Below are 14898 nucleotides of genomic sequence, written 5' to 3' on the forward strand. Positions count from 1 at the left end.
AGGCCCGAAAGCCTGACCTAGAGGTATAACAAAACTGATTCTGAACCGGTTCAGAACCAGTTCGTAACCGGAACTGATATTGAAACTGTTAGGCTAGAACATCGGTTTGAAACCGAAGCTGACCAGCATGTTGTAATCGGATTTAGACCCGATGCCACTAAAATCAGTTGAAACCGGTTTGAAACCCGAACTAGAACATGAACCAATCCTTCCCCGCGAACAAGTTTTGACTTTTGTTGACCCAATCCGAAACCATTCAACCCAAAGGTGTTTAAAAATGTACACTTCTGCTTAAGCCTACAACTACTTTTTATATTTTATTTTGTATATTATTTATAATCTTCTATTAAAAAAAAGTAAAAAAAGGCTTCAAGTCAATCCAACCATACATTAATGACTAGCCCGTTTCAACCTAGCCCGTTTTGACACGTTACCAACATCTTAATCGCGCAAAATCTTGGACCAACTTCCTCAAAACCGCACCCTGTCACATAGAGATCGACTATTTTGTTCGTTTACATAGTAATCATCGTGCCAAATAAATGCTCGCAACTCATAAAAATCAATGGCAAGGAGGAATCTATCCTAACTTTATAACTATTAAAATACATAATATCCTAGAGATCAAAACACTTGCCCGGACCGAATGTTGTACCATATGCTTCGGCTGTTGTACATCTTGGAATACAACAATAACAGAAGATTACTTTGTCATTGTTCATGAGTATGAGTATCCATCTCATTAGGGTCATCTAGGGGTTGCATGAGGAGCGGTGTTGCATATTGTGTGGTCCCTCTATGTTCCTCGGAATCTTGACAGTATGAAAGTATAATGGTGTCTATAGATACCTCAACCACCGCAAAAAAGAGTGTCGCCACCACAAAACCGAGACCCCAACATACCTGTTTAAGTTTAACAATCACGAGTTTTGTTATTAGCATGTAACCACACAAAATAGATTTAATATCATATGTATCACATTTAAAGCAATGAATACATGTGTTTATGCGGTTATACAGTTCTCTACTTAAAATTAGTTCTTTAATAGGTTCTAGAATTTAATATTTATATAGTAAATTAATTACATATATAACCTTATAAAAATTTAAATTTGTACTTATTGCTCCTTATAGGGCCATATACGAGCCGAGCCAAGTCGAGCCAGTTTGGGCTAGGGCGCAGTTCATCTATAAACCGAGCAGAGCTGGCTTGACTCGTTCATATTAATGAGCTGAAATGTTGACCTCGGGGTCAGCTCGCAGAAAGATCGAGCCGGCTCGTAGCTCGTTGAGCCAGGAAGCCAGCTCGTTTATTTTTTTGGAAATAATTAATTTTATATATTTACACATATTTATATATATAAAAGAAAAAAAAAGCTTTTACATACACATAATGCGTAACTAATAAACTTCAAAATTTAAAATTTATATTATTATATACACTAAAAACTTGGGTTATACTTAGGGTATATAATTTATACACATAAAAAACTCAGCTTTAATTTAAACGATCCAATGAGCCAGCTAAAACGAGCCAAACAAGCGAGCCAACGAGTAAGCTGACTTTGGCATGGGCTTGGCTCGTTTACAAACCAAGCTGGCTCAGCTCAGCTCGTTGCCTCAGTTACAAACAAGCCAATTTCAAGCGAGTTTTTTTTATCAAACTTTAAGTGAGCCACGAGCTTTTTGAATAGTCCTAGCTCCAAACTTTATAATATCATAAACAATAAATAATTCATTTGCCGTTCAATTGATGAACAGTATGACATGAAAGCGGTTAGAAAACTTACTAGCACGGGGATCAATGGCGAGGAGACCTTGTTGTGTGCAGATTTATACCGGTGATTATCCAACATAAGGAATGCAAACAAAGCACTTGCAAGGCTAACACAAAGCTTCCCAAGAAAAAGAATAACATTTCCAATAACATTCACCTTCCCGATCCGCATAATATTGTTCTTAATCAACTCGGTTGCCATTGCAGAAGCTGCAAAAAAGCTTTCACCTGTGATGGCAATCTGTAAAAGCAAAACAAACATTTTTCTTGAGTTGACTTTTCTGAGTCAAACAAACTTCGCAGTGTTTAAAATCTAACATGTTATAAACATTTGGTGCATAAATACTAAACACATTAATGCTCTTCTAGAATGTTACACATTTCAAACAAGAATGTTGAAAGTACGACACGTGATAATTTTGATTATGAAAAGTATGGTGTTTGACTTTCAAAATAGAAGGTTTCACTTGTCGAAGTTAAAGGACAAAACTGTAATTTACCATTTGTATTTTGTGTCCCAGAATAGACGGGACCGCGAAATGAAGAAAGACAGAAAAACGGTATAAACAATTACCATTATGTATGCATTGTGGTTGACCGACTTGATGATCCACTCGATAGCTGCAAGGGCATAATGGGAAGAAACAGACAAAAATTTTCCAACCCGATTGTGAGTACTAATATCAACCACCATTAGTTTCCGGCGAAGCGGTTTTAGTATCCGGCTTGATGACTCGACAAACGAGACTATAAGCGAGCCAATAGCCACCGAGCCAATATTATACCTCGCAAGCCTCTTTACCGAAGAGAATATAGGAAGAAATGAAATCTCTTGCTGCAATAATAATTTAGTGTCAGCCACTTCATGTTTACACATTAATCATGACATGTGCAATTTCAAAGTGATAGTTAAGACACAAAAAGTTAGAATGAGTTTATTGAAGTTAGGGGTAGTTACGTAATTTTACATGTTTTTCAGGAGTCAGTTTTCTTTCAGCAATTTATAGTTTATACTTTGACTAACCAACATAGATGTAAGATAACTTACAAGAACTTCACCACGGGCCCAATAATGAGAAGCAACGGAGCCCGCAATAACTGTTGAAGAAAAGCCTTTAACAAATTGTGTGACCCAATACCACCCAAATATGTGAAATAAAACCGCAAACCCGATATGAGGAGTGTAGTGAATCGTATGCCCGCAACAGCGTTCACAATTCACATGATTTAACCGAAGATCGTAAGCACAGCAATTGGCATTGCATCTATCTCTAACTACTTGACCCGAGCTAAGGAGGTAAAGAGTAGCCGAAATCCATATCATGTAAAAGATGGCGAGAAGGGCGGAGGGCATAACTGGGAAAATAATTAGAGCTCTTACTTCTCCTATAATCTTGGATGCAACCTGCAAATCAAGAAAGCTTGTTCACGAGTCTTCAAATTAAGGGTAGTTTTGTAAAATAAATCAAGAAAATTTGTTCATGAATTTTGAAAGGAAAGGTATTTGTGTAAAATTAATCAACAAAATTTGTTCATGAATCTTGAAATGAAGGGCATTTTTGTAAAATTAATCGACAAAATTTGTTCATGAATCTTGAAATTAAGGGTGGTTTTATAAATTAAAGCAAGAAAATTTACTCATGAATCTTGAAATTAAGGGTGTTTTTGTAAAAGCATTCAAATTTAACGCTTGCCTTTAGTACGGAAGTTGCCATCACGATACGACGGGCAATGGCAATCGATGAGAGGATGGCCACAGCCATAATGATTGTCATGAGTACTGCAACAAAATGAAGATGGCCCCGTTCCTGAAACAATATGAAAATATAAACATATTTGGGTTGGGTAACAAATCAGGACATGCTCGGTAGGGGTGTGAACAAGCCGAGTTGAGCCTGAGCTCAGCTCGTGAGTAGCCTTTTCAAGCTCGAGCTTGGTACGTGCTCACTCGTTTATTATTTATTAATTAACTTATATATATTTATAATTATTATAGCATTATATGTATATTATTTAGTTATTTTTATCATAATTTTATAATTAATAAATATTATTATATACATATACAATAAATAAATTATATAAATAACAGTTTTGTTTACGCTCACAAGCCAACTCGAGCTTGATAAGTAAAGTTTGGGCTTGGGCTCTTATATTAAACAAGCTCATTTTTAGGCTCAAGATTGGGCTCGAGCCTGTTTAAACTCGGCTCGATTCGAGCTTTTACCGAGCCGATCTTGAGTAGCTCACAAGCGGCTTGGCTCCTTTACACCCTGGTGCGCGGATTGCAACAGGACATTTTGTAAGTGCAAGCCGCAAAAAATGTGTTGACACGAGCACTTTTGTCAATTGTTTACTAACTTTATGTATAAATATTCAATGGGATAATTATGATTACAAAACATTCTAATATCTAATACAAATTTAGTAGTATGTATAGAAAATAGACTTTGGGTCACTTCCAACCCATTTGACTCATTCCATTATGAGTTGAAACTGTCAGTCTGTCACCTTTAGAAAAAAGTGAATTGTAGTTTAATGAGTTACGTACCCGACCAGATATGTGATAATATGGATCATGCTTGCCAATGATAGGTGAGATAGCATCATTTCCGATCCATCCAGCTGAAGGGTATTAAAGTAATAACAAGATTCAGCTCGATATTTGTATAGCTGTTTAAAAACCAACATTTCAATAAAGATCCTGTTTATATTGTAGCATTTTCGTGTTATTAGAAAATTATAACCATAAATGACGAATTTCTTAGCCAGCCAATTATTATGTAAATTAGGAATAGATTATAGTTAGTTATTTAGAGATAATCATTGTATTCATTGTGTATATCCTTTCCTTATTTCTTGGTTGTATTCTTCCCTATATATAGGGTCATTGTTTATCAATAATAATGATCGATACTTTACAACCATAATCACTTTCATGGTACCAGAGCCATAATCTGATAACCTTCTCTTTGCTTCTTTTTTTTTTCTCTCGATCCCACCCTAATATTCACCGGATACGTCCGACCCCGTCACCATGACGAAAGAAACCGTGGCTGAATCATCGAACAAACCCGATCCTCTTCATCCTGCCTACTCCGTGTCGAACATTCAATCCAAGATCCGGACTTTGGACGGAACGAAGGTTACTTATTCGGCATGGGTAAAACTGTTTCGCCTTCATACTGTTGCATATAAGGTGTCAAACCATATCGATGAATCAGCCCCTCCAGCCGCCACATCTCCCGAATACGCCCAATGGAAAAAACTCGATACATTGGTTCTTCAGTGGATCTACAGCACCGTTTCGGATGATCTTATGAAACGTCTTATAGATACAACTGTGGCTAGAGCGGCTTGGACAAAACTCGAGAAGATCTTCTTAAGCAACAAAAAGGCTCGCGCTGCGGCGCTTGAGACGAAGTTTTGTAATCTCACACTGACAGCATGTTCCTCGGTTGACGACTACTATCAACGGCTGTCCGATTTAGCCAGCCAATTGGCCGATGTTGATCAGCCCGTCTCTGAATCACGGCTTGTTCTTCAGCTTGTTCGCGGGCTTCCACCTGAATATAACACCACTGCTTCTCTAATTAATCAGCAGGGTGTTGATTGGGACCAGGCTATCACTATGCTTAATGACGAAGTCATCCGGATTGAAGCTCAGAAGGGCTCACAGAATACAGTTTTGGCTGCTACTGCAGCGCCGCCTTCAGCCGGCTCTTCATCCAACAACAACCAGCAATCTGAAGCTTCCTACTCCACCAATAATCGTCGTGGCAGCAGAGGCAGAGGCGGGGCTTCCAATCGCCGGGGCAGAGGCAGGGGCAGATCTCAGCAACAGCCCCCATGGACCGCCTATCAGGGACAACCGTCTTCTTTTCCTAATTGGGCTTGGTGGACACCTCCACCATGTCCTTACCCGACCCAGCAGCAATGGTCTGGCAACAAGCAACCCGACCCACCCTCGGCTCCTCAGGTTCAGTTCACCGGCTTCCCTCCGACCACCGGTTACTCTCAGGCTCAGTTTGCACAACCCGGATTCAACCAGCCCATGTATAACCCCCCCCCCCTTCTGCCTAACTGATTTGAGTGCTGCAATGGCTAATATGCGGGTTAATTCTCCTAATATGGCTTGGAACTCAGATATTATGGATACAGGGGCCGAGTCTCACGTCACTAAAGACCAAGGTAAAATCGTTATCCCTGATTCTACTCCTGTATGTCGTAATATTTTGGTAGGTAATGGTATGTTTTTACCAATTAAAGGATCAGGTACCGGCTTTCACCCTTTACCAAACCGAACTTATATACTCCCAAACATCCTTTATAGCCCTCAAATAATTAAAAATCTTATTTCTGTTAGATGTTTTACTCGTGATAATCAAGTGTCTGTCAAATTTGACCCGTTTGGTTTTTCTTTGAAGGACCTCAAAACTAAGAAGACACTATCTCGCCACAACAGTACCGGGAATCTTTATACTTTCACGCCGCCTCAACTGCCGCCTCAAGCCACCTTTATTGCTTTCCACCACTTACCTTGGCATGATCGTCTAGGACATCCCGGGGCGCAAGTTCTAGATATTTTAAATCGTAGTTTTAATTTTCAATGTAATAAGGACCAGAGTCACAATCTTTGCAATTCTTGTCAATTTTCAAATAGTAAAAGATTGCCTTTTTATTCGTCTAATACATTTACTTTTGCTCCTTTTGATATTATTCATTGCGATTTATGGACTTCGCCAATCACGAGTAAAACAGGATACAAGTATTATATGGTGCTAATTGACAATTTCTCACACTTCGTGTGGGTTTACCCCCTAAAATATAAATCCGAAACCTTTCCCACTTTTGCCAGATTCCATCAATTAATCTTCACCCAATTTAACCGCAAAATAAAAACTTTTCAATGCGACTTAGGGGGTGAGTTTGACAATTTAGCGTTTAAAACTTTTGCCCAACAAAACGGCTTGCTTTTCCGTTTTTCTTGCCCTCAAACATCCTCTCAAAATGGAAGGGCAGAACGTATGATTCGCCGCCTGAACGACATTATACGGGCTCTCTTAATTCATGCGAATCTACCTCCTTCGTTTTGGGTTGAAGCCCTACACACCGCCACTTATCTTCACAATATATTACCAACCAAACGCCTAAATTTTTACACACCTACATTTGCTCTTTATCTTCGTCACCCAGATTACGAACACTTACGTGTGTTCGGCTGTGCGTGTTACCCTAACACATCAGCTACTCAGCCTCATAAACTTCACCATCGGTCCATCCGATGTATTTTTCTCGGGTATCCACCTGACTTTCGGGGATACCGTTGCTTCGACCCTACCACAGGCAAGGTACACATCTCCCGACATGTGACCTTTGATGAGCACGTGTTCTCGTTTACACTTCCTCATCATCCTACCTCATACAATTTTTTGGACGACACCACCCCACCTGGATTCACATTCCATTGGCCCATTAACCAGCCCACACCCAACATTAACCTGCCCACACCCAACCCGGTCACGGCTCCATACCCGTTCACATACTCGCGTCGTCCTCGTCTTGCACCACCTTTGACCAACCCCTCTACCACCATACCAGCTTCGGCCCAAGCCCAACGCCATCCTATCCAGCCAACCGGTCCGATTACTAACCAACATCCCATGACAACTCGTTCCAAATCCCAATCCAACCCTTTATCTATACACAACACCATCTCCCTTTCCCCGGTCCCTACTTCCTATGCCAAAGCCCTAACTGATCCAAATTGGTTGCATGCAATGCAAACCGAGTATACGGCATTACAGGATAATGAAACATGGGAGCTTGTTCCACGCCCACATGACCGTCCCGTGATTCGTTGCATGTGGTTATTTCGGCATAAATTTAGATCGGACGGATCATTGGAACGTTATAAGGCCACGTTGGTGGTTAATGGAAATTCACAAACAGTTGGTGTCGATTGTGATAAGACATTTAGTCCCGTGGTCAAACCAGCCACTATTCGCACGGTTTTGTCTCTTGCTGTGTCAAGGACTTGGCCTATTCATCAACTTGATGTAAAGAATGCTTTTTTACACGGGGAACTACATGAGACGGTTTTTATGCATCAACCACCCGGTTTTTATGATAAACGTTTTCCTAACCACGTTTGTCGGTTGAAGAAATCACTGTATGGTCTTAAACAGGCACCGAGGGCTTGGTACACCCGTTTTGCTAATTTTATTACCTCCAAGGGGTTTCGTAGCAGCACCTGTGATCAGTCTTTATTTGTTTATCAACAGGACCCGTCTAATATTGCATATTTATTATTATATGTTGATGATATAGTCCTCACAGCTTCTAATGACCGTCTCTTAAAACAACATTATTGGCACGCTCTCAAGGGAATTTGCCATGACTGATTTGGGTTGTCTACATCATTTCTTGGGAATAAAGGTTACTCAGCAAAAGAATGGTATTTTCTTGTCACCAACCCAATATGCCAAAGACATAATCACCCGCGCTTCCATGTCCTCGTGCAAACCTTGTTCAACACCGGTTGATCTTTCATCTAAATTAAGTGCTACAGATGGAACTCTATTTTCGGATCCGACATTATATCGGAGTCTGGCTGGTGCACTGCAATATTTAACTTTTACTCGTCCAGATTTATCATATGCAGTTCAACAGGTGTCTCTTCATGCATGAGCCTCGAGATCCTCACTTTGCCTTTATGAAGCGTATCATCCGTTATTTGCAAGGAACAATTGACTATGGTATACGGATCATGAGATCTGATTCACATGGCTTGGTTGCCTATTCTGATGCTGATTGGGGCGGTTGCCCAGATTCGAGACGCTCGACATCGCGTTATTGTGTCTTCCTTGGTGACAATCTTATATCTTGGTCTGCTAAACGTCAGCCTACTGTCTCACGATCCAGTGCGGAAGCTGAGTATAGGGGAGTTGCAAATGCGGTTGCAGAAACGACTTGGATTAGGAATCTGCTGCTCGAACTTCACACTCCTTTAACGCGCGCATCAGTAGTTTTTTGTGACAATGTTTCAGCGGTCTATTTGTCCAATAATCCGGTTCAACATCAAAGGACAAAACACATAGAGATTGACATACACTTCGTCAGAGAGAAGGTTCGTCTGGGGCACATTAAAGTTCTTCACGTCCCATCCTCTATGCAGTATGCGGATATATTTACCAAAGGATTATCTCGTGAACTATTCCAATCATTTCAGTCCAGCTTGAGCGTCTGTCATCCACCCGCTCAAACTGAGGGGGTGTCTTAGCCAGCCAATTATTATGTAAATTAGGAATAGATTATAGTTAGTTATTTAGAGATAATCATTGTATTCATTGTGTATATCCTTCCCTTATTTCTTGGTTGTATTCTTCCCTATATATAGGGTCATTGTTTATCAATAATAATGATCGATACTTTACAACCATAATCACTTTCAGAATTTACACCTTATAGTAATTACCAAAATTACGAAAAAAAACTTCACTTCTCTACATTTTTTTAAGTTCTTTATTCACGTTCTTTAAGTTCTTGACCCGAACCAATTTGGTTTCTATAACAAAGAACCTGTTTAAATTACAGCATTTCTGTATTTCGAAACTTACATGCATAACAACAGAAATGATGAATTTACCCCTTTTAGTAATTATTAAAAATAGGAGAAAAGTCGAAAACTTTACTTCTCTACATTCATTTTTTAATATGCACAACCATGACAACAAGAATTTTACCCCAATGCTCACTGATATGATGCAAATTCATCTAATGGCTATCATTATGTAAGGGCATTTTGGGTATTTGTCATGGTAAAACACAATTAAATGTAGCATTGTTAAGAGATGAAAAGAATTGTTAAAGAGGAGTCCGAACCTTTCAAATAAAAGAACATGGTGACGGCAATAATAAGAATATCAAAAAGGGTGACCGTTACCCACGTCATCGCAGCAACAAGGCGTTGAATCATTGCAAGCCACACCAGCGATAACACTAAAGGTAATAGTCCTCCACAAACAATCAAGACGGGCCATGCTTTCCCAATATCCGCAACATAACGCTGCATACATAATTTTTTAGCATTTTAGTTTTCTTAATAAAAAGTTGATTAAATTTTAAAGAATTTAGTTTAAAAGATTGTAAAGATAAAATTTAAAGTTTTAAACCTTTAAGACGGATGATTGAGAGTTAATGGACTTGTGAACTGTTTTATCTAACATCATACCATCATCAACTGTTTGTCCACCCATTTGGTGCCATTGTTGAAGAGATACGTTTGATTTGCGCGTCATGAATTCACAACTCCACAAGACTGCAAATGTGTAAATTGTAATGATTTCATGACTAATAAGTGATTATTTTGGTAAGTCTCTATAAAACCAAAAAAAAGGATTTCTTATAGCACTAGGGTTGTAAACGAGCCGAGTCGAGCCAGGGTGGGCTCAGGCTCAGCTCATTTACAAACCAAGCCGGATCGTTTATCTTAACAAGCTGAATGTTGAGCTCAAGCTCAGCTCATCAAAAGCACGAGCCAGGTCATGGCTTGTCCGAGCCTGCTCGTTTATTAAAAAAATGATTATATACTACACTATTATTATTATATAAAAAGTAAAACTAATCTTTGTAGCATACAGCCATACACATAATCCAGAACTTATAAACTAAATATTGCATAATTAGTGTATATATTAAATTGGCCTTTACTTTAAAACGAGCCAAACAAGAAATTTTAGTAACTTTTCTTAATTTTTTATATTAAAAATGTCGCTTTAAGTTACATATATGTATATGTGTGTGTGTGTGTGTGTGTGTGTGTATAAATTTGAGCCTTAATATAAACAAGCGAACAAGCAAGCCACGAGCCAGCTTGTCTACAAGTGAGCCGCGAACTTTTTGAACAGTCCAATATAGCACTTACCGTTTACACTTGGAAAAAGCACAGGATAACATGGACCAAGAAGTTGTAAGGATGACTTTCTCATATCGGGCGTTAAAAACGAGAAATAATCATAATCCCGAGACACCCATTGCTTCATTGAAAGACGGATTTCGTCCCCTTCAGGATAATTACACACCCACTTGAGAGTATCTTCAGAGGGCACAGGACAATCTTTTAAACAAATGCTTTTGAAATCTTCCAAGTCCGAATGAGTGTCTTTGAACCCGCTTTCAAATACTTGATTAGGGTTTACCCAATATCTTACTCCTAGCCCATGAAGATTGGGGTTTCCATTCTTGTCACCACACACATTTCCTTTGTAATCTAAACCATGAGCAAGCCTAATGAAACATTGACAATGTCAGCATGCATAAAATAAATAAAATAAAATAAAAGTGTGTTACGTTGAGCCAACGGGACCCACAATCGAGTCTCCTTTTAACTTGCACAACAGAGGAGCCACAACATGGTACATTTAATTAAGGGTGTAAAAGAGTTGTGCCGCTCGTTAAAAACTCGAATCGAGCCGAGCTTAAACAAGCTCAAGCTTTTATTGAGGTTCATTTCATAAACGAGCTCAAGCCTGAACTTAGGATATTAAACTCGAGCCGCCTCGTGAGCCTAAATGTCTTTTTATTTACATTATATTTTTATTTAATATATTTATATAATAACTATTACTGTATATAAGATTATGATAAAAATTATTAGATCATACTGTATATAAAATTATAATTACAAACATATATAAATATATACACATTTAAATAAAATAATAATATAATTAATAAATAATAAACAAGCTGAGCTCAAGTTTGAAAAATACCCACGAGCCGAGCTTGAGCTCGAACCCTCTTAACACGAGCCGAGCTCAGCTCGTTTACACCCATACGATTTACTATGAGTAGAAGTCATCTGAGTTTTAAACACTTTCATGTGTGGCATTTTAAATTAATTGAAGTGTTAATTATAATAAACGCCTTGCGTATGCTGAACAAACTAGTAAATATAGTTAATTCTCGTTGAAGATCATAACGCTAAATATGTAATTTCAATCTAGGTGTTGCAAAAGTAGGAAATAATGCGAGTACAATAAATAAAATGGACTTAGTTTACTACAAAAGTTGGAATCTAACGACACTCGTTAACTTGATTCATTGGCTTATTTTAAAAATTAAACAATTTTAAAGCCGAAAAAATGTTGCTTTATGGTTGGTTTTGCTCAAATTGTTGTTATTCTATAGAGCATTTGTGCTAGGAGTGTCATTGAAGTAATCTTATTCTTTTAATAAGTTTAATGACTTTCGAATCACAAATAGACACATACTAAAGTAAACTTAAACAAAAGGTATAATGGAGTTTTACATTGAATCATATATATACACATATTAAAATCAAAATCAAGGGTTCTAATCTTATTAAAACCATAAATTGATACACACCAAACAAATATCAAATTGTAAAGATGGGCTTCAAGCCTTCAAGAACATCAAGTTTATTGCTAAAGAAACCTTAAAGGTTTTACCTTTATAAAACCCTAAATTGAATAATTCATGCAAACAAAGTACACAAATCAAAAGGTAAATGGGATTTTAATAAAACATTAGTTTGATCATGTATATTGTTAAAAAATCCTAAATTGATGCACACCAAGTCAAAATTACGAGTAAAATGGGATTTCAGAAAACATAAATTTGATCAAGTTTATTGGTTAAAATTTTTTTTTAAAAAAACAAAAAACTAGTGCTCACAAAGTCAAAATTACAAGGGGTAAAATGGGATTTCAAGAAACAATAATTTGATCAAATTTATGAATAAAAACCTAAAACTGATGCACACCAAGTCAAACTTACAAAGGGTAAAATGGGATTTCAAGAAACATGAACTTGAACATGTATATTGTTAAAAATCCTAACTTGATGCACACAAAGTCAAAATTACAAGGAGTAAAATGGGATTTCAAAAAACATAAATTTGATCAAATTTATTGGTTAGAAAAAAAAAACTAAACAAGTGCTCACAAAGTCAAAATTACAAGGGGTAAAATGGGATTTCAAGAAACATGAACTTGAACAAAATAGTTAATGAAATTACCTCAAAGGGTTGCCTTTATAGAACCCAAAACTGGAGTTAACAATCAAAGCAATCCAAAATGCAATGAAGAACACAAGAAAAGGTATATCTCTGCATCTTCTATCATGCCTGATGACGTCACCCACTTCAAGATTTTGATTCTGCTCACCACCACCATTACTTGAAGAAGAAAAGGGAAACCTTCCAATTACTGTCCCTAATGAAACCCTCATTTTGATTTTAATAAAGATCAAAACTTGCAACTGATTTTTAACATTTAGGGTTTGTTCAAGAACTTCAACAACTGTGTGTGTTTGCAGAGTGTAAAAAGAAAGTGTGAAATCTTGGACAAAGAATCTTGGGAAAATATAAAATGAGACATACTGAACTACTTTATGGACCGAAATTTAAGGAAGTTAAATGTTTTGTGACAATATTAAATTGAAAGAGATATGATGGCATAATTTTTTTAATATTTGCAGTTCATGTGATTTAATAAAAAAATGAGATATTTGTCTTGACCATCAAAAGACAAAGTTTATATGGACTGTGGAGCTTTTTACTGATAAACCTAAAAGATGGAATAAATATATATCCTATCAATCATGGAATAAATATACTATTAGTCATTTTTTGAATTCTTTTTTTTTTATTTTTATTTCGTTTTTTAAATTATTGAAAATTTGAAATGTGAACACAAAATAAAATAATTGTTACACTATAAGTTTGTTGCATTATAGAGGTGGCGGCGCAGCTTGTTGCCCGCCTACCTGCTATGTTGATGTAATATCTTTGTTTCTATATAAAAAATCAAGATCATAAACAAAACAAATTAAAATTAAAAAAAACTATAAGTTTACATAACCGAGTTTTCTTAGAATTATATAATCTTTAAGATACAAATTATAATACATAATTTTCTTATACAATAAAAGAGAAATGTTGGGACACTCGGTTAATTTACAATCACCCTTGATTCATGTGGTTTGACTAATTCACGAGAATTAACAATAGATTTAAGTTAACGAGTTAATTCATATAAGTGTAACTAGTTTTAAAAAATCCAACAATTAACAATTTTTATAAACAATAGTTAGTCACTTATAAAAACTTATACATGATTTAATGAATAGCTTATAGGTTTAAAATGCACTTCAACTTTGCCAAGGCTTACATGTTAGAATAAATATATTTTTATATATATTTATATATGGCCCTTATAATTATTTATCTTATTATTGATCATTGACCTAAATAACCTTATGTTTATAACTGGTAAATCCTTGATGGACGGAATTACCCTTACTAACATTAATAGGGTTTCCCCTTGGGTGTATATATAGAGAGCTTATTAGAGAGGTTAATAACTAATGATGAATAATAACACCATAAGAATCATCCCCTACCTCTCTCTCTCAAATCGTGTTCATCAAGAACACCTAATCTCCATCCTAACCATACACCCTAAAGGGGAACTCGATCAGATTAAGAAGATGTCAATCTCAAATATCACTGGATTATCAGGTATTACATATTTCCTTGTTTCCATTATATCATCGATTATAGAAACTGATCAACATGTGGTATCAGAGCATGATGTTGATTAATCAGTTTCTTCGATGTCCATAAAAACTGGAATTAAAATAGGAAACGAGTTTTTGATTAAAACCCTTAAGTTTACGGTTTTGATCATCATCATAAAACTGATTGGATCTGATGTTCGTATTACTTCTAACGAATTGTTAGGTCTGATTAAAACCTGTTCATTATAAAAACCTGTTTTTTTTCGAAATCTGTTTTACAAAACTTTCAGATTTCGATTCCAGTATTAAATCTGATAATATAATCGAAAACAGTTTCGTAAAATTCTTGAAACTGTTCTTGTTTTTTTCGAAGATGTTCTTGAAGAACATCATAATTTTCGAAAACTAACCTTAATTAGGATTAACTTGGGAAAATGAAATATGTTAAAGAGATAATATTATCTTTAAGTTTAATTTCAAAATCTTTTAAATAAAATAAAAAATATAATTTTGAAATCTTATTAAAATTAGAGATAATCTAAAACTTTAAAGAAATAATATTATCTCTAAGTTTAATT

General features: G+C 36.4%; 1 protein-coding gene across 1 annotated transcript; it reads right to left on the reverse strand.

Moving 5' to 3' along the window:
* Positions 1–407: 407 nt before the first annotated feature.
* Positions 408–13229, reverse strand: LOC143537834 (choline transporter protein 1-like). The gene is made up of 10 exons (XM_077031511.1): positions 12819–13229; positions 10704–11065; positions 9952–10097; positions 9662–9845; positions 4329–4402; positions 3472–3585; positions 2826–3182; positions 2352–2612; positions 1791–2018; positions 408–903 (listed from the first exon to the last, which is right to left on the reverse strand). The coding sequence occupies exons 1-10, from the start codon at positions 13028–13030 to the stop codon at positions 712–714; spliced, it is 2130 nt and encodes a 709-aa protein (XP_076887626.1). The 5' UTR covers positions 13031–13229; the 3' UTR covers positions 408–711.
* Between the last annotated feature and the right edge of the window lie 1669 nt (positions 13230–14898).

Source organism: Bidens hawaiensis, unplaced genomic scaffold, assembly GCF_021521415.1.
Source record: "Bidens hawaiensis isolate Kalapana, Puna unplaced genomic scaffold, B.hawaiensis_p1.1 tig00011408_1, whole genome shotgun sequence".
Classification (NCBI taxonomy): Eukaryota; Viridiplantae; Streptophyta; class Magnoliopsida; order Asterales; family Asteraceae; genus Bidens; species Bidens hawaiensis.

Coding starts and splice junctions, on each gene's coding strand:
- LOC143537834 (XM_077031511.1), bottom strand. CDS start 13,030: ATGAGGGTTTCATTAGGGACAGTAATTGGAAGGTTTCCCTTTTCTTCT. Junction 11,066..12,818: donor TATAAAGGCAACCCTTTGAG/GTAATTTCATTA, acceptor ATGTTTCATTAG/GCTTGCTCATGGTTTAGATT. Junction 2,613..2,825: donor GGGCCCGTGGTGAAGTTCTT/GTAAGTTATCTT, acceptor TTATTATTGCAG/CAAGAGATTTCATTTCTTCC.